We start from the raw sequence: 18,846 nt of genomic DNA, 5'->3' as shown, positions 1-18,846 counted from the left end.
GAAGAAAGAAAGGAAGGAAGGAAGAGCAGAAAAAAGAAAAAAAGAAAGAGAGAACAGGAAGAAGGAAGAAAGGAAGAAAGAAAGGAAGGAAGAGCAGAAAAAAGAAAAAAAGAAAGAGAGAACAGGAAGAAGGAAGAAAGGAAGAAAGAAAGGAAGGAAGAGCAGAAAAAAGAAAAAAAGAAAGAGAGAACAGGAAGAAGGAAGAAAGGAAGAAAGAAAGGAAGGAAGAGCAGAAAAAAGAAAAAAAGAAAGAGAGAACAGGAAGAAGGAAGAAAGGAAGAAAGAAAGGAAGGAAGGGATAACAAAAAAAAAATGTAGGGAGGAAGGTGGTGTATGTTCAGGGTGTGTGGTGATGAGGGGGGCGAAAAAATTGGGGTGGTGGTAGGATGGGGTGCAATGTGTGGGGGGTAGGGGGAGCTTATGGAGGGGGGGAGGTTAATCTGACATATCATTGTTGACTCAGTGCCTCTTCATCCACGTGTGTCACCCCTCCCCCCCCCCCTCCCCCCTCCCCTCTTCACCCTCTCCCACCCCCTTCCTCGTCACCTTTTTTCCCCCTGTCCAACACTTTTCTTTTTGTTGCTCCGAAGCTGAGACGCAATTGCCGAACTCTATTATAGCTCTCTCTCTCTCTCTCTCTCTCTCTCTCTCTCTCTCTCTCTCTCTCTTCTCTCTCTTCTCTCTCTTCTCTCTCTTCTCTCTCTCTCTCTCTCTCTAAGGAACGGGAGGTGGGATGAGATGGAGAGAAAGGAAGAAATGACGGAAAGGAAAATGGGAAAACAGAAACGGGAGGAAGAGAAAACAGAAAAAAGAGAATAAAAAATGAAGAAATAAGAGAAAAAGTAAACAATGGAAGGAAGAGAGAAGAGAAAAAGGGATAAACAAAGAAGAGAGGAGAGAGGAAGAGAAAGGAAAACGTCAAGCAATGGAAGGGAGAACAGACAAAGAGATAAACCAAGCAGAGAAAGGAAAAGGAGAAGAGGAAATGTCGAAAATGGAAGAGAGAGAGAACAAGGAAGAGGAATAAAGAGAAGTAAAAAAAAAGGAAAAGGGAAGGGAAAATGTGAAGCAATAGAAGAAAGAGAGAACAGTAAGAACAAGAAGGAAAAGAAAGGAAAAAGATAACGGTACCTTCAGACAATGGAAGGGATGAACGAAAGAGAAAGAGAAGCGAAAATGTAGAGAAATAGAAGGAAGAAGAAAGGAAAAAAAGGGATTAAACAGATAAGAAGAAAAAAAAGAGAAGCGAAAATGTAAAGAAATAGAAGGAAGAAGAAAGGAGAAAAGGATTAAACAGATCAGAAAGAAGGAAAAGAAGAGACGGGAAAATGTAAAGAAACAGAAAGAACAGAAAAAAGGATTAAACAGATAAGAAAAACGGGGAAAAAAAAGAGAAGGGAAAATGTAAAGAAACAGAAAGAACAGAAAAAAAGGATTAAACAGATAAGAAAAACGGGGAAAAAAAAAGAGAAGGGAATATGTCAAGGAATTTGGGAAGGGAGTGAGGGAAGAAGGGAGGGAAGGGGAGGAAAGGGAAAGTGAGGAAAGGGAAAGGAAGGGAAGGGGAGGGGACGAAAGGGAAGGGGAGGAGAGAGAAGGGGAGGGAGGGAGGGAGGGAAGGAAGGAAGGAGGAAAGGGAAAGGACGAGAAGGTAAGGGAAGGGGTGGGGACGAAAGAGAAGGGGAGGAAAGAAAAGGGTAGGGAAGAAAACAAGAGAAGGAAGGGAGGGAGGGAAGGAAGGAAGGAGGAAAGGGGAAGGGAAGAGGAAAGGGAAAGGAAGGGAAGGGAAGGGGAGGGGACGAAAGGGAAGGGGAGGAGAGAGAAGGGGAGGGAAGAAAACAAAGGAAGGGAGGGAAGGAAGGAAGGAAGGATGAAAAGGGAAGGGGCAAAGAGATGGGAAGGAAAAGCCGACACTGATAACAGGATGGGAAAGGCCGAGGGTTGAGGGAAAGGGCTGACCAAAAAAAATATATTGCGCAAATCAACCATGAAAAAAGTATCCATGAAAATATTAATCGGGGGAATCTATGCAATAAAACAGCAATACTATGGACACTGATTTGACTTTATGATCCTTACTTGAGTGTGAGGAGGAGGAGGAGGAGGAGGAGGAGGAGGAGGAGGAGGAGGAGGTAAGAAGGCACAGGTGAAGGTAAAGAGGGAGGAAAGAGGACAGGTTTAAAGGGAGGAAAGGCAGGTACATAGAGGAGGAGGAGGAGGAGGAGGAGGAGAAAAAAAGATGGAGGAAAATAAGTATTGTGTCAGAGTGCATTGGAGGGAAAAAAGATGAAGGGGAGGTAATGGTGGAGGGAGGAAAGGTGAACGAAAGGGAGGGAGACAGGATGAAGAGGGAGATGGGTGGGTGGGGTGGGTGGGGGGGGAGGGAGGGAGGGGAGGAAAGGGTGAGAAGTGGAGTGGGTAGAAAAGGGGTGAAGAGGGATGAAGAAAGGGTGGAAAAAGTGGATGGCAGTTAGGAAAGGGTGTGAAAGAGGACGAGGTGGATGCGCGAGAAGAGGAGGAAGTGGAATGAAAGATGAAAAATTATGAAGAGAGAGAGAGGAATGAGAAAGAGAGAGAGAGAGAGAGAGAGAATGAAGGATAAAGAAGAGGAGGAAGGAGAAAATGGAAGGAAAGGAGATAAGGAGAGGGCGAAGAAGAGTGGAAAGAGATAAGAGAAGGAATTGATGAGGTTAGTTGGGTGGAAGAGAATGGAAAGGGGGGAAGAAGAGTAGATAGAGAGAGCAAAAGAGAAAGAGTGAAAAGGGAACATAATTATAAACAACGGGGGGGGGAAGAAGAGGAGGAGGAGGAGGAGGAGGAGGAGGAGGAGGTACAGTGGTGATGGGAGGAGGAGGAGGAGGAGGAGGAGGAGGGGGGGGGAGTACTATCATCAGGCCATCTCCACCATCGCAATCTCCTAAGTCGTAAGTAAGTCCCGTAAGTAAGTGAGAGGAGGTGGAGGAGGAGGAGGAAGAGGAGGAGGAGTTGGAGGAGGAGGAGGAGGAGGAGGAGGAGCATTGTACGAAATAGAGCCTTATCTTCATCAGCTGACCCCGCATCAAGTTGAGAAGAAGAAGAAGAAGAAGAAGAAGAAGAAGAAAGAATTAGAAGTATTAGTATTAGTATTGGTATTAGTATTAGTAGTAAAAGAAGAAGAAGTAGTAGTAGTAGTAGTAGTAGTAGTAGTAGTAGTAGTAGTAGTGGTAGTAGTAGAAGAACAAGAAGAAGAAAGAGAAGGAAGATCCTATTTGCAACATCGCCTATTGAACGAAGATAACTGGACGCATCTTTTCTTAATTCGATTTTATTATTACGAAGACGTGTGTGTGGGGGGGTATGTGGGTTGGGGGGGAGAGGGGGGGCGGGGCATCCAATGGGGCACGCGACAGGCCTACTGGGAGCCTAATCATGTCATCCATCACACACCACCACCGCCATCCATCACCTCTTGTAGCCGACGACATCACCACCACCACCACCACCTCCACCACGACCTCCTGCTCCCTATACCCAACCCGTCTTTCTCCATCATCTCTTCCACCCTCCTCCTCCTCCTCCTCCTCCTTCTCTTCTTCCTATCGCTCGTTCTCTCTCCATCATCTCCACCATCACAACCACACCACTACCCTCCCTCCCTCCCTCCCTACTCTCATGCCCACCTTCACCACTACCATATACTAACATTGTACCCATTCCCCTCCTCCTCCTCCTCCTCCTCCTCCCTCTTCTTGCGTTACTACTATCACCATTGCTAAATTCTACACCCCATTCTCCTCCTCCTCCGTACACACATACCACGTACCACCCTTCCACTGTATCATATCTCTCCTCCTCCTCCTCCTTCCCCTCCTTACGAACACCCTCCCTTTCTCTTCCACCTCCTCCTTCCCCTACCATTAACTTTAGACCATATGGCACACACTACACCCCTATACCTTAGCTCACGACCACATCCTACACCCCCTACGCTCCCTCCCCATCCCCCTTCTCCACTCCACCCCTCTCCCACAGTCAACTTCCCCCGAGACTTCTTAATTCCATATATTCCTTGTTTTTTTTTGTACCCTTTTCTTATCTTTTTTTCCTTCATATCGTTTTCGAGTTTATTCCTTCTTTCCTTCCGTTCATCCTTAACGTCCTTCCTTCCGCCCCTCCCCCCCTTAAATTGAATCACCACCCCAGAATGCATCACCCTGCCCAACACCATGACTTAAATCTATGACAGTTACCCCTACTATAATACATTCGTGGTTCCGTTCACCCCCACACCATAACGCACCACCACACAATCCCACATCCCTAGTCTGGCTTACGCACACCACTACAATACCTTAACATATACCATCACATTCAGGCCATACCACTCCACACCTCTCAAAGCGCACCACTCTGATACCTTCTTCCCCATCTACACAGCACTCTACCACACCATAACTCACCACATTTCCCTTACCCTGACCACACCATTCAACCACACTTCCTCTACCACATACACACCACACCTCACCAAATATATCATCTATAGTTCACCCTTCCGCACTGCCCCCAACCACACCATAACTCACCACAACAGCACACAACCACACCCCTCCTCAAACTCACTACAGCCTCACCTTACCCCAACCACAGCACTCAACCACCACATTCACACACCACAGTATACCTTTCAGATTCACACCACAACGCATGCCACTATATATTCCACCGCACCATACCCAGCCAACCCACTCCTTACCTTATCCCAACCACACCACTCCCCACCACACCTTTCATATTCACCCCAACGCACTCTTACCTCAACCACACCAATAAACCACATCTCTCCCCACCACATCCAATCACACCACACCTCACCACATCCACTCACTCATACTTCCACCCACCACACTTCTCATATTCCCACCAACGCACTCTACCATACCGTTCCGCCGCACCCTGCCCCCCGCACTCTCGTAACCCAACCCCCGTCAGTAGTGAAAGGCCCTTAGCTTATCGCGCCTCCCAACATGGATGTCACTCTCTTTATCTCTCGGCCGCGGGCAGGGAGGGGCGTGGGGAGGCGACGGGGTAGCGGGGAGAGACAGGGTTCGTGGAAGGGGCCGTAGAGGTTGGGGAGCTTGGAGACAGTGTAATAAGGGAGTAGGGGTGGTGGGGGAGGGTGGTAGTGTATTGTAAGGGGAGTGGGGAGGATGGTAAAGGGATTTCTTGAGGTTGGGGTGGAAATGTAAAAGAAGAAGAAGAAGAAGAAGTAGTAGTAGAAGTAGAAGTTGTAGTAGTAGTAGTAGTAGTTTGGAGTTTGTGGGGAGGTAAATGAAATACAGAACAGGGAGGGTGGAGAGGGAAATGGGGAGGAAAATGGGAAGGTTGGGGAGGGTTATAGAGAAAGTTCTAGTGATTGGGAAAGGAAATATAATAACAGAATAGAATGTTTTTGGGGGAGATAAATAAATGCGAAATAGGAGACGGTGCTAAGAAGGATAAAAGAAATGAAGAGGTGCATATATTTACGCTCCCCAGCCGTGGTATCTCCCCCAGGCCACCCCGCCTCCCCTATTCTCCCCGACACCCCGAACTAACAACCTGTCATTCCCTGTCATTCCAATCCCAATCTTCCCTTCCCTTCCCCCCCCGACCCCATAATCCCTTCCCCCCCCCAGCTCCTCCCCGCCTATATGTATCGCCTCAACAATGAGCTCTCGGCCAAAGCGTCTTGTAGTGAATAGATCGCCGCCACCTTGGAATTAAGATAAGATTCATGAGTGTAGAGGAGGAACGAGAGGTGATGGAGGAGGAGGAGGAGGAGGTGATGGAGGAGGGAGTGTTGGTAATAGAGGAGAAGGAGGAGGAGCAGATAGGTGAAAAGATAGAGGTAGAGGAGGAGATAGGTGAAGAGGTAGAGGAGGAGGAGGAAGACGAGGTACCCAGCGTTATCTCTGACAAAGATTAAGGCAAATTAAGTGTATTAGAGAGAAAAGAAAGTGATGATGGTAGGAACACACACACACACACACACACACACACACACACACACACACACACACACACACACACACACACACAGCGAGGCATGACAAGGTGTGTTTGCAGTAAATACGGCAATTAGTAATGAAGCAAAGGTGAAGACAGGTATGACCCATCTTGTCCCCCCCCCCCCCCACCTCACGCCTCCTCCTCCTCCTCCTCCTCCTCCTTTTTTCTTTTCCTCTCCTCCCAAAATAACTGATTAGCTCATGTTCCAGTCACGTTTTTTTAATTTTTTTTATTGCGACTTACTGGACACACACACACACACACACACACACACACACACACACACACGAGGATTTGTAAAAATAAACAATTGAGACCTTAAAAACACTTTCTCTCTCTCTCTCTCTCTCTCTCTCTCTCTCTCTCTCTCTCTCTCTCTCTCTCTCTCTCTCTCTTCAGACTCGACCTCTAAGCTTGAACACTGACATTATCTTATCTACAAATAAAGGCAAGATACTGAGTGTGTGTGTGTGTGCGTGTGCGTGTGTGTGTGTGTGTGTGTGTTAATGATAGGAGAGATGATGATGAAAGATGAAAGGAAAAATAAATATATACAGTAAATAAGGTATCTCTCTCTCTCTCTCTCTCTCTCTCTCTCTCTCTCTCTCTCTCTCTCTCTCTCTCTCTCTCTCTCTCTGACCCAAACGGAAACCCTGACCATAAGAGGAAAATGAAAATTGAAAGGACTGGACATCATGTGTGTGTGTGTGTGTGTGTGTGTGTGTGTGTGTGTGTGTGTGTGTGTGTGTGTGGGGTCAGAGGAACACATGCTTCTAAATGTATACTGATTTACGATAAGATGCAAGTAGATAACACACACACACACACACACACACACACACACACACACGTTTATCTGAAAAGGAATTATCGTGCTCTTTTCGGAGAGAGAGAGAGAGAGAGAGAGAGAGAGAGAGAGTGTCCACCACAGTCACCCCACAATACCAGTCACACCACCGCCGCCTCCATTACTGGTGTCCAATGTCTCTCTCTCTCTCTCTCTCTCAGGTATCAACACACTCTGAATATTTACAAGTCTCCCTCCCATCACCTCCCTCACCCATCCCATTGACCCCATCACCCCCATACTTCTTTCTCTTCCCCCCCCCCATCACCCATCACCACCACCACCACCACCACCACTATCACCACCAACAACAATCGATTCACCACCACCATTATACACCCCCTTTCCTAACCTCCCCTTCCCTTTCCTAACCTCTCTTCCCTCTCCTAACCTCCTCTTCCCTCTCCTAACCTCCTCTTCCCTCTCCTAACCTACTCTTCCCTCTCCTAACCTCCCCTTCCCTCTCCTAACTTCTCTTCCCTCTCCTAACCTCCTCTTCCCTCTCCTAACCTCCCCTTCCCTCTCCTAACCTCTCTTCCCTCTCCTAACCTCCCCTTCCCTCTCCTAACCTCCTCTTCCCTCTCCTAACCTCCTCCTCCCTCTCATAACCTCCTTCCTCTCCTACCTTCTCTTCCATCTCCTAACCTCCTCTTCCCTCTCCTAACCTCTTCCCTCTCCTAACCTCTAACCTCCTCTTCCCTCTCCTAACCTCCTCTTCCCTCTCCTAACCTCCTCTTCCCTCTCCTAACCTCTCTTCCCTCTCCTAACCTCCTCTTCCCTCTCCTAACCTCCTCTTCCCTCTCCTAACCTCCTTTTCCCTCTCCTGACCTCCTCTTTTCTCTCCTAACCTTCTCTTCCCTCTCCTAACCTCCTCTTTTCTCTCCTAACCTTCTCTTCCCTCTCCTAACCTCCTCTTCCCTCTCCTAACCTCCTCTTCCCTCTCCTAACCTACTCTTCCCTCTCCTAACCTCCTCTTCCCTCTCCTAACCTCCTCTTCCCTCTCCTAACCTCCCCTTCCCTCTCCTAACCTCCCCTTCCCTCTCCTAACCTCCTCTCCCCTTTCCTAACCTCCTCTCCCCTCTCCTAACCTCCTCTCCCCTCTCATAACCTCTCTTCCCTCTCCTGACCTCCTCTTTCCTCTCCCATTTTCTTACTTCCACCTTTAACATCTTTTCAACATCATCACCATCATCATCGCCACCATCTCATTCACTATCTTCACCGTATCCCCCCTTACCCATTTCCTTACGTTCACCACCACCACATCACTACCATTACCATAACACACCACATCCTCCCCTCTCCCCGTCACCCCACACCATCACTGCAATCCTCCTCCCCAATCCTTATCTCCCCCATCTCAACTCCATCACCACCATCACCACCATCACCACCTCACCACTACAACATCACTCACCACAACACTACATTACTACCCTCTCAATTCATCACCACCGCCACCACCACCACCATCACCACCCCTTCCCAAATAACCCTATACATTCACCATCACCTGACCTATACCCCCCTTCCCCCCTCCCATTCCCTTCAGACCACCCACTGGCTGTCAATAAAAGTAACCTACCTACACACACACACACACACACACACACACACACACAAATACACACACACACATACGGAGGAGGAGGAGGAGGACAGTTGCAATGAAATGAAGGGAATGGAATACAAAGGAAAGGAAGGAAAGGAAGAGAGGGAATGGAATGAAGAAAGATGATAAATAACGATGGAAAGGAAAATAATGGAACAGAGAGAAAGAAGATAGGAGAGGAAAGGAATATGTGGAATAGGTAAGAAAAGAAAAAAAGTGAAAAGAAATGAAAATGAAGAGTAGATGAAAAGTGAATAGAAATTAAAAGAATGAAAGGATGAGAAAGGCAAACGAATATAATAAGGAACACAATGGAAAATGAAAATAGAGAAATGAGAAGGAATAGAAAGAAGGATACGAATTAAAAAGGAAAACGAAGACAGGAAAAGAGGATAATTAATAGAGGAAGACAAACGATGAAGAAGTAGAAAAAATAGGAATAGGAGGGAAGAGGAGGAATGGAAAGAAGGGAGGGAAGGAAGAATAAGAGATAAAAAGGAAAACGAAAACAGGAAAAGAGGATAATTAATAAAGGAAAACAACCGATGAGGAAATTTATAAAAACGAATAGAAGGGAAGAGGAGGAATGGAAGGAAGGGAGGGAAAGAAGGAAAAGAGATAAAAAGGAAAACAAGAACAGGAAAAGAGGAAAATAAAGGAAGACAAGCGATGAGGAAGTTAAAAAAAATACGAATGAGGGAAGAGGAGGAATGGAAAGAAGGAATAGCAAGAAGGAAAAGAGATAAAAAGGAAAACAAGAACAGGAAAAGAGGAAAATAATTAAAGGAAGACTAACGATGAAGAAAAAAAAATACGAATGAGGAGGAATGAAAGAAGGAATGGAAGACTAACGATGAAGAAAAAAAAAAAATAAAGGAAGAGGAGGAGGAGGAAGCGAAAAGAGAAAGGGGAGGAGGGATAAGAAGATGGGAAGGGGAGGAAAGGGAGACGGCTTGAGTTTCCCTCCAAAAACCGGTTCTCTTACATAAACCTCTTCCTTCCTTCCCTATGGCTCCTCCTCCTCCTCCTCCTCCTCCTGCAACAGTCTATCTTCCATACTTCCATTTTTCTTCATTTTGTCTTCTCTCTCTCTCTCTCTCTCTCTCTCTCTCTCTCTCTCTCTCTCTCTCTCTCTCTCTCTCTCTCTCTCTCTCTCTCTCTCTCTCTCTTCCATGCTTCCATTTTTCTTCTCTCTCTCTCTCTCTCTCTCTCTCTCTCTCTCTCTCTCTCTCTCTCTCTCTCTCTCTCTCTCTCTGACCGTGTGTAATTAGGTTTATTATGTCATGTTTTTTTTTTTTGTGGGTGTTAAGGATTTTTTGTGGCTTGTTTGTCGCCATCTTCCTTCCTTGTCTGTCTATTTCATTGTTTTTTTTCCCGAGAGAGAGAAAGAGGAACCTTGAAATGATTTAGTATAATTATGTCACTATCCCCATCATCATCACTACCATCATCATCGTCATCATCATCAACGCACGTCATCCTAGCATTCTTTTTACCGTAAGTTTAATCGGCTTCTTCGTCCCCATTCCCTTATTTGGTTGAAGGAACAAACATGGAAACTTGGAAGAACAGGCAACAGGGGGCGTGTTTTGGTGAGTCAGTCCGTTCGGCAAGCATTTCAATGACCCGGAGGACAACGAGGAGGAGGAGGAGAAGAAAAAGAAGAAGAAGAAGAAGAAGAAGAAGAAGGAGGAGGAGGAGGAGGAGGAGGAGGAGGGAGGGTCAGGTAGCCACAATATGTCCTATCACCTTCCCGTCCACCTCCTCCTCCGCCTGTCTCTTGCATGCCAAAGTAAAGGGATTAAGATGACAAACACGGTTACTACTACTACTACTACTACTACTTTACTTAACACACACACACACACACACACACACACGCAGGGCAGCAGGTGCGGGCGGCAGCTTTGTGACCCCGTTGCAGCGCCAAACAGTGCCGCCGCCGCCGCTGCGCCATCCCTCCGCAGCATCACAAGCGCCGCCGCCTCCCCGTCATGCCACACATCGCCTTCTGCCCCTCGCTCCCCATCCTGTCTTGTTCCACCCCATGGCGCCTGCTCACTGTCCCCTCTCTATCCTATTTCTTACCCAGCTGAGCCTCTCTCCGACTCTTTTTGTTCCTTTCCTTCGCTGCCTTCCATGTTTTGCTCCTCACTCCCCTTCCCGCCACAGCCTGTCCCTTGTCCTTTCCTCTCCCTGCTTCGTCTCGCTGCCAAGCATCCTGCCCCGTCCCCCTTCCTGCTCTTCCTTGCCGTCCCAGCCCCAGCTCACCCCATCCCGCTGTTCTCGCTGTCCCCGAAGCCCCGTGTCTTAACAGTCCATTACCCTACAACGCCTCGGTTACATTATCAGCTGGGTGTAGGAGATGAGGAGGGTAATAGTGAAGAAAATTATAGTCATGGAATAACGTGTACAATGAAGGAGGACAGCGGGTCGAGCACTTAGCCCAGCGTGACGCCATGTGAACCGACGTGGATAGTAAATTGAGAAAGTATAGGTGTGCTCCGCCCCGGTCCTCCCTCCCTCAGTCTGTACCCTGCCCCCTTCCTCCCCCACACGCACCCCGTCACATTCACTCTGCCTCCCTCGTTCCAGCTTTCAGAGACTAACATCCAGGGTGACGTGAATGTCGCCGAGACGACTCTCCCCGTCTAGACCCCGGCCGTCATGCTGCCCTCCTTGGCGGCCCATTAACTAACCGGCACGGACCGATAAACTCAGCAGCAGAAATCAAACCTGGCCACGTCCTCGCCCGGGGCCAACAAGCCAATTCTCCACACAAAAACATTCTGGCCACGCCGCGGCACACGTGCCGCGGCGGGGTCCAATAGGGCCTGGCGGGTACTCACCATAGAGAGCCTTGTTCCGCCGCGAGACCAGGGCGTCGTTGGCTGCCGCGGGGCCTCGCGCGTTGCTGGTGCTGACGGTGGCGGTGGAGGCGGCGGTGGTGGTGGTGGTGGCGCCCGTGGAGGTGGTTGCTGACGTCACCACGGTGATGCCTGCCACGGTGCCGGCACTCGAGGTCGGCACCGTAGGTGTCGGCACTGTAGGAGCACAAGAAACAGTTACAACATGGTAGGGAAGGCATTGCCGCGGCGGGGTGCTGGGGAGGACATGATGGTGAGAGGCACTGGGGAGTACGGGAAGGGCACTAAGGGGGGGGGGGGGGGTGCAGCGGTTCCCAACCTCGCCCTGCCAGGTGTGGTGGTGGTGGTGATGGCGGTGCACCACCACCACCAACACCACCATACAAGGAGCTGCCTCAGTGCGGCACCGCTGGGGTGGCGGCGATGTCACAGGGCTGCTCAGGGACACTCCGGCGGGGACACGCTGCGAGGGCATCATGGCTCACCATCTGAGACACGAAGGCCCCGTGAAGCAGTGTGCCCCCGCGGAGTGACCACGCTCAGAGGCGGGGCGGGGCGGGGCGGGGCAGCCGTGCACAGCTGTTAGTAGGTCGTCGAGGCTACAGAAGCGAGAGGGGCAAAGGAGCGGCGTGAATCAGGGCGGCACAGGGTCCGCAAGCTGGGCAAGATATGACAAGAGGAGGTGCAAGACTGGCCATGCAAATAACACACGTAATGCTAGTTTTGGAAGACAAGAAGTGTTGGGTAACCTCGCACCTGCAGGGAGCTGGTACATGCTATGGGGCAGGCTGCCGAGGGACGAGCATGAGGCTGTTCTCTGAGTGGCGCTCCTGGCAGGGGGGAGGGACGCATGCGATCTCTCCTCCAGCCCCTTGCCAGGCCCGACGGGGGACTGCTTGTCATTGGCAGTGAGGGCGGGGCGGGCATGGTTCTTGATGGGGAGGAAGGTGGGGCGTTTGGGGCGGGGAGCGTGACCATCGGCGGGGGATGGGTAGGGTGGAGGGGTGGAGGTGGAGGTGGTGGTGGAGGAGGTGGCGGTTGTCTCGTTGGGGGCGGCTGGGGCGTTAGCCTCCCCGCGCTGCTTCGCTAACTCTCCGTCTACAGGAAACAGACAAAAACAGACATAAGGCCTCCGGTGCGGGCTGGGCCTCGTCTCACCCTGCCATCAAGGTCCCTGTCCCTGCCTCCCTTCCCCTGTCTCTACACGACCCTGACACAACATGAGAAGAACAGGCAACTCGGAACCTAACCCAACCTCATCTATGAACAACTGAACTAAACTTAACTGACCTTTGCACTTCAGAAACCATAATATTCTTTACTAACAAAGACGTTTACTGAGTTAATATTTCCCACATTTTGCTTCTTTCATTAATTTCATTGCAAAAGGGTGTGAAATAAGTCCCTTAGGAGCGCTAAAGACTACACATTCGAAACAGAAATTCTCTTGACTTGTCTCGTGAAAAGTAAAACAACCAACCAAGAAACTGATCCTCAACACCTGACTCCCTGACCCCAACACCTCCCAGCCTAACCACCTGGGCGCCAAACCTACCGAGAGAAACGTTAATGAGGGACAACATGACGAGGAGGTGATGAGGCCGAGTGGGCGCGGCGCTAAAGAACAGAGCAGAGCCTTCGCCTACACGCCCTCGACCCACCACTCAGCCTCACCAACTCTTTCTACCGCATCGCCGCCCATACACCACACGCGCACGCCACCTCGACTCACGCACGCCCACACAGTTCACGGCAGTCACTTCGAGGGGAGGCGTGGGTGAGGGTGGCGTGGGTGAGCGGGACGTGGGTGAGAGGGGCGTGGGTGGGAGTGGCGTGGATGAGAGGGACGTGAGTGGGAGTGAATCATCTCTTCTCTCTCCCTCTCTCTCTCCCACGCGTCACGGTAATGGTCTCTTTACTTTCCCTTTCTCAACCTGTCGTTTCTTTAGGACTTCACTGTTTCGTTTTTCGTCGTTTTTCGTCGTCTTCACTTCACCTCACTTCACTCTTTCCTGTAAACGACACACTCAGCACTTTAGCTCAGCACCAGTTTTGTTTTTGTTTTATTAAGGATTTAGCACTTTTTTACGGCTCAGCACCAACGAACGACCGACCTCAACGACAGCACGACGAAAATTATAAAAAAACACGTCGTCCTTGTTGTTTTGAGTTTTGTTTTTGTTTTATTGCTTTTATTATGGATTTAGCAATTTTTATCGGCTCAGCACCAACGAACGACCAAGGCCTCAACGACAGCACGACGAAAACGATAGAAAAACATACGTCGTCCTTGTTTTTTTGACTCGTTTTAACACACACACACACACACACACACACACACACACACACACACACGCGCGGCAGCATCCGGAATTTGATACGGCACACAGCGGTTGACAGTTGTCTCTTCTTATCTTCCTTCATTCCCGGAAATGCGTCAATGAAAATACACGCATACATACATACATACATAAACACACACATACATACATACATTCATACATACTCACAGTCATACAAATACACAGTGCTATAATATATTTCTTTTTCTTTTTTAATCTGTATATTCCTTCACAAATAACCATACCAACATTTATCTGACACACACACACACACACACACACACACACAGTACACCATAACTTTGATGTATATGGATGTAATGATGATTCTCTCTCTCTCTCTCTCTCTCTCTCTCTCTCTCTCTCTCTCTCTCTCTCTCTCTCTCTCTCTCTCTCTCTCTCTCTCTCTCTCTCCCTGGGGCTCTCTACCACCTGTTTCATTTCCAGATAGACGCGTTTTTTCCACTCCAATGAAGAAAAAGAGAGAAACGCGAGGCCTAATAATGCGATCCGAAGCTCCATTATTTGCGCACTCGAGCGGCAAAGGTGATCCGAATCCGCTAAGAGGCGTGTAATAAGAGGGACTTCCAAGGCTTCGAGGACTTCCTGGACGCATGAAATATGAAAAAAAAAAAAAATATATCACTCCTAAAATGGCCGGTGATTCCCCCTTCTCCTCCTTCTACTTCTCCCTCTCTTTCTCCTTCTTCATCTTCTTCTTACTCTTCTCCTCCTTTTTTTTCATTTCTTTCAGTCTTTATCACTACTTTTCTTTTTCTTAATTTTTTCTCCTATTTTTTGTCTCCTTTCTTATTTTATCCTTCTATTTCTCCTTCTTCGTTTTCTTCTTACTCTTCTCCTTCTCCTTTTTTTTCATCTCTTCCTTTTCCAACATTCCTTCGTTCCATTCTTTTCACTACTTTTCTTTTTCTTACTTTTTGTCTCCTTTCTTTTTTTAACCTTCTACTTCTCCTTCTATTTCTCCTTCTTCGTCTTCTTCTTACTCTTCTCCTTCTCCTTTTTTTTCATCTCTTCCTTCATCCAACATTCCTTCGTTTCATTCTTTTTCACTATTTTTCTTTTTTTCTTAATTTTTGTCTCCTTTCTTTTTTTATCCTTCTACTTCTTCTATTTCTCCTTCTTCGTCTTCTTCTTACTCTTCTCCTTTTTTTTCATCTCTTCCTTCATCCAACGTTTCATTCTTTTTCACTATTTTTCTTTTTTCTTAATTTTTGTCTCCTTCCTTTTTTTATCTCCTTTACTTTTTTATCCTCCTTCTCCTCCTCCTTCTCTTCCTTTATTTCGTTCTTTTCATCTTCTCTTCTGATATACACTTTTTCGTCTCCTAATCTTTTTCGCCTTCTTTTGTTTTCTTTCTCTTCCTTCATATCTTCTTTATCCTACCTCCCCCTTTTCACTTCCTTTATCATTAGTCTTCACCTTTTCGTCTTCTACTCATTTTCTCCTTTTTTTGTCTCTTTCTTCTTTTGTTTTCTCTCTCTTCCTTCTAATCTTCTTTATCCTCCCTCTCCCTTTCCACTTCCTTTTTTAATCTAGTCTTTTACGTTTCTTCCTTATTTTTGATGTTATTTTTTGCCTTCCGTCCTTTTTATCTCCTACTCCTTTATCTCTTCCTCCTTGGCCTACTACTTCTTATCAACTCTTCCCTTCCTCCTCCTCCTCCTCCGTTTCCTGTTCCTCTTCCTCATCCTCTTCATTCTTCTCCTCTGTTATCTCCTTTTCCTTTCACCTCCTCGACTCTACACATATTAGGACAGAAGGAAAGGAAGAGGAGAGAAGATATTGGAGGAGTAAAGAGAAGGAAAATTGAATGAGGAGAAGGAAAGGGAGGAGGGGTTTAGGAAAGGAAGGGAGGAGAGGGGTGTGTGATATGAAGGTAAGGAAAGGTAAGGTAAGGAAAGGGAAGGGGCGATGTAAGTAGGAAAGGGAGAGGTGATAATGGGGTAAGGAAAGGTAAGTAGAAGGTAAGTAAATGAAGGGGTGAGGTAAGGAAGGGAAGACAAAGGGAAGGGAAGGGAGTGTGTGTGTGTGTGTGTGTGTGTGTGTGTGTGTGTGTGTGTGTGTGTGTGTGTGTGTGTGTGTGTGTGTGTGTTATGCAAGGATGTAGACGCCTCACTGTGTACTCAAGATATCAGACGTGCGACTAATGGTGTGTGTGTGTATATGTGTGTGTGTATGTGTGTGTGTGTGTGTGTGTGTGTGTGTGTGTGTGTGTTTCGTCGCGGGAGAGGAAGGGCATGAAGGTGGAGACGCGATGTTACGTCACCGTGAGGAGGAGGAGGAGGAGGAGGAGGAGGAGGAGGAGGAATATGAATATGAAAAGAAAGAAGATGAAGAAAAAGAAGATGAAGAAGAAGAAGAAGAGAAAGAAAAAGGAGGTTAAGAAGAAGAAGAGGGAGATGAAGAAGAAAAAAAAGAACAACAACAACGACAACAACAAGAGGAAGAAGATAAAAGATGATGATGATGATGGAAGAGAAGGCTGAGGAGACGAATGCAGAGGAAGAAGAGGACGAACAAAGAAGAATACACACACACACACACACACACACACACACACACACACACCGGGCTTCCTTGCGTCACTAAATTTATCGCCAAGTAACGAAGGAAAAATATAACAGATAAGAGAAGCGATAAGGAGATAAGGAAAAGGAGAAGACGTCCACTCCCCGTTAATCTCTTGCGGGAAATAACTGGACTAGAAATATATAAACAAACAACGTCCAAATTTACATAAAACACCGCATTCTAACACTTACGACGCTAGTTTTATGTTCTACTAATTTTCGTCTATTCCTTTATTTCTTGCTATATTATGTCTTTTCCCTCATTTTTATATTCTACTTTCTTATCTTTCTTTTATCTCCATTTTCACTTATTTTTTTATTTTTTAGTCATTTTTTATCCTATTTTTTGTTTCTTTCCTCCTTATCGCTTACTTCCTTATCTATTTTATTTCATTCTCTTCATTTTCGCTTAGTTTTATTTTCTACTAATTTTCATCTATTCCTTTACTTCTTGCTATATTTTGTCTTTTCCCTCATTTTCATATCCTGCTTTTTTATCTTTCTTTTATCTTTCATTCTCCTCATTTTCACATTTTTTTTTATTTCTTACTCATTTTTTATCCTTCAATTTTTTTTCTCTTCCCTCTTCATCTATTTTATTTCATTCTCTTCATTTTCGCTTACCTTTTTTTAATTTCCTACTCTTTTCCTTATTTTTTTCTATTTTTTTCTCATCTCTTTTTCATATCTCATCATTTCAGCCTCTACATTTAACTTCCCTTTTCTAACTTCCTACTCTTTTTCGTCTTTTCCTTATTTTTTTCTATTTTTGTCATTCTTCTTTTCATATTTCATCATCTCCATTTTCATTTAACTTCCAACTTCCCCTTTCTACTCTTTTTTTCTTTTTTTTTTTTTTTCTTTCTATTTTTCATCTCTCTCTTTCATATTATCTCCTCGTCCTAATATCTTTCTTCATTCCTCTTCCTCTCTTTTTTTCCCTTCTATTAACTTCTCTTTTTTTTCCCTCTCTCTTTTTTCTTCTTTTACTTTCCCTTTATTTTCTTTTTTCTTCCTCATTCCTCTAACATCATATTTCCTTCCTGTCGAGATACTAGATAGACATAGATACAGAGATAGATAAATAGATAGAAGAGGGATAGACATAGATGCAGAAATAGAGATAGAAATAGAGAAACATACAGAAAAATAAGCAGAAAGACAGACAGTGAGAAAGTTAGATAGATAGATAGACATATAGATAGAGGGATATACATAGATACAGAGATAGATAAATAGATAGAAGAGGGATAGACATAGATGCAGAAATAGAGATAGAAATAGAGAAACATACAGAAAAATGAGTAGAAAGATAGACAGTGAGAAAGTTATATATATATATATATATATATATATATATATAGAGAGAGAGAGAGAGAGATAAGACCTTCAAGAGATACAGGTGCCATATCAGCGGACAGGTGATGCCATAGTAGGCCTTGAGACACGACCTCCCTGACTGACTGACCAACTGACTGACTGACTGACTGACCAACTGACTGACGGATGAACGGATGCACTGACTTACGAACGAGTGTACTGACCGACTCATGAACTGTATATGAATGACTGACTGGTTAATGAAAGGAGTGACTGACTGATGTAGGGTGTGAAGACTGACTGATGGATTGACTTACTGACTGACTGACTGACTGAGAGAGGATGTAAAGACGGACTGACTGATTGACTGACTGACTGACTGACGGAGAATATGCTAGCAGACTAAAGATTAAGGCGCTGATTGAGTGAGATTGACGGACTGACTGACTGACTGACTGACGAACTGACTGACTGACGAGAAATGTGTTGGCAGACTAAAGGATTAAAGTGTTGAGTGAGTGACAGATTGACGGACTGACTGACTGACTGACTGACTGACGAACTGATTGACTGACTGACCGGTTGACTGACTGACTGACTGATAGACTAATTAACGTCTTTTTCTCCGACTTTAATGAGTGTAATGACCTAATGGAAAACAAAAAGGTCACTGCGACATGTAAGGGAAGGGTGACTGTTATTTACACACACACACACACACACACGCCAAGGTCACTCACTCCCTTCAGAGGCGCAGAAAAGGTGTGTGTGTGTGTGTGTGTGTGTGTGTGTGTCTGTGTCTCTCTCTCTCTCTCTCTCTCTCTCTCTCTCTCTCTCTCTCTCTCTCTCTCTCTCTCTCTCTCTCTCTCTCTCTCTCTCTCTCTCTCTCTCTCTCTCTCTCTCTCTCTCTCTCTCTCTCTCTCTCTCTCTCTCTCTCTCTCTCTCTCTCTCTCTCTCTCTCTCTCTCTCTCTCTCTCTCTCTCTCTCTCTCTCTCTCTCTCTCTCTCTCTCTCTCTCTCTCTCTCTCTCTCTCTCGTGATTTAAGGTCAAAACAAAGTCGAGAGAGAGAGAGAGAGAGAGAGAGAACCCTCCACAACTCATCCGCCCATCCGTGTGTGTGTCTGTCCAGCTGTCTATTGCAAGATCGTGATGCATTCTCAGACTCGTGACCAAGATTCCGAGCGAGTGATGTGCGTGTGTGTGTGTGTGTGTGTGTGTGTGTGTGTGTGTGTGTGTG

The 18,846-nt window shown here is 46.5% G+C and overlaps 1 protein-coding gene across 4 annotated transcripts in view; it reads right to left on the bottom strand.

The window, feature by feature from the left end:
- LOC126982886 (uncharacterized) overlaps positions 1-18,846 on the bottom strand; it is a 215,611-nt gene that overhangs the window by 94,913 nt on the left and 101,852 nt on the right. For 3 of the 4 annotated variants that reach the window (XM_050835167.1, XM_050835165.1, XM_050835168.1), the window contains 2 exons: positions 12,113-12,454; positions 11,339-11,533 (listed from right to left, as the gene is read on the bottom strand). In XM_050835167.1, the coding sequence (XP_050691124.1) occupies positions 11,339-11,533; positions 12,113-12,454 (537 nt within the window). The remainder of the gene's footprint in view (positions 1-11,338; positions 11,534-12,112; positions 12,455-18,846) is intronic. The other variant, XM_050835169.1, reaches the window with a different exon arrangement.

The sequence above is a fragment of the Eriocheir sinensis genome, chromosome 52 (assembly GCF_024679095.1).
Source record: "Eriocheir sinensis breed Jianghai 21 chromosome 52, ASM2467909v1, whole genome shotgun sequence".
Classification (NCBI taxonomy): domain Eukaryota; kingdom Metazoa; phylum Arthropoda; class Malacostraca; order Decapoda; family Varunidae; genus Eriocheir; species Eriocheir sinensis.
Note: the sequence above shows the minus strand (reverse complement) of the source record. Positions and strands in the feature narration are given on the sequence as shown.